Genomic DNA, 753 nt, shown 5'->3' with positions numbered 1-753 from the left:
TATCCTCATCACTACCATCATCCTCCTCCTCATCATCATCAGCATCATCGCCATTCTCATCATCATCGTCATCATCTTCATCGTCATCATCATAATCAACTTGGATGATCAAATTCCATCATCACCATCATCATCATCGTCAGCATCGTCATCACCATCATCATCATCGTCATCATCATCATCACCATCATCATCATCACCATCATCATCATCACCATTCATCGTCATATCATCATCTTCAGCAGCAGCACATCACTGACACATCGACACTAATGCTCCGTCGGTACAGTTACTTCTGATGCGTAGTACACATCAGTTTCAAACGTGTCCAGTGTGAGAGCAACATCAGCTTGCTGTCCTGCTTATTTCAGTGCGAACATTGTAAGCAACCAGATAGACTGGGCGTCGAGGCTTGAAGATTAGCTTTTCGGCTTTAGATAGACCACAGGATTTGTTGCCAAAACCGACAAAGAACGAACGAAGTCATCCGTATTAACTAATGAGCCCACAAGGAAAGAGTTATTAATGGTGTATGGGGATAAAAAAGCATGTTGGAAAGGAAAGCAGACTTTATCATATGATGTGACGGTGTGTGTAGGTGTGCGTTTAATGGTTCTACATTGGTTGGAATACTGCCAGGGTGCTCAGACCTTGGTAGATACTCAACCAAAGCCTTTGACTCAAAATCCCCAATCACTAGACAGTGGCATTTGGTGTGATATACCAGACCGATACTTTTTGTTTGGGGAAGTC

General features: G+C 43.0%; 1 protein-coding gene across 1 annotated transcript in view; it reads right to left on the bottom strand.

Moving 5' to 3' along the window:
- Positions 1-108: 108 nt before the first annotated feature.
- T265_04484 (hypothetical protein) overlaps positions 109-753 on the bottom strand; it is a gene marked incomplete at both ends in the record, with an annotated part of 8,129 nt that continues 7,484 nt past the window's right edge. The window contains one exon of the mRNA XM_009169233.1: positions 109-236. Within this exon, the coding sequence (XP_009167497.1) occupies positions 109-236 (128 nt within the window). The remainder of the gene's footprint in view (positions 237-753) is intronic.

The sequence above is a fragment of the Opisthorchis viverrini genome, assembly GCF_000715545.1.
Source record: "Opisthorchis viverrini unplaced genomic scaffold opera_v5_76, whole genome shotgun sequence".
NCBI lineage: Eukaryota > Metazoa > Platyhelminthes > Trematoda > Opisthorchiida > Opisthorchiidae > Opisthorchis > Opisthorchis viverrini.
Note: the sequence above shows the minus strand (reverse complement) of the source record. Positions and strands in the feature narration are given on the sequence as shown.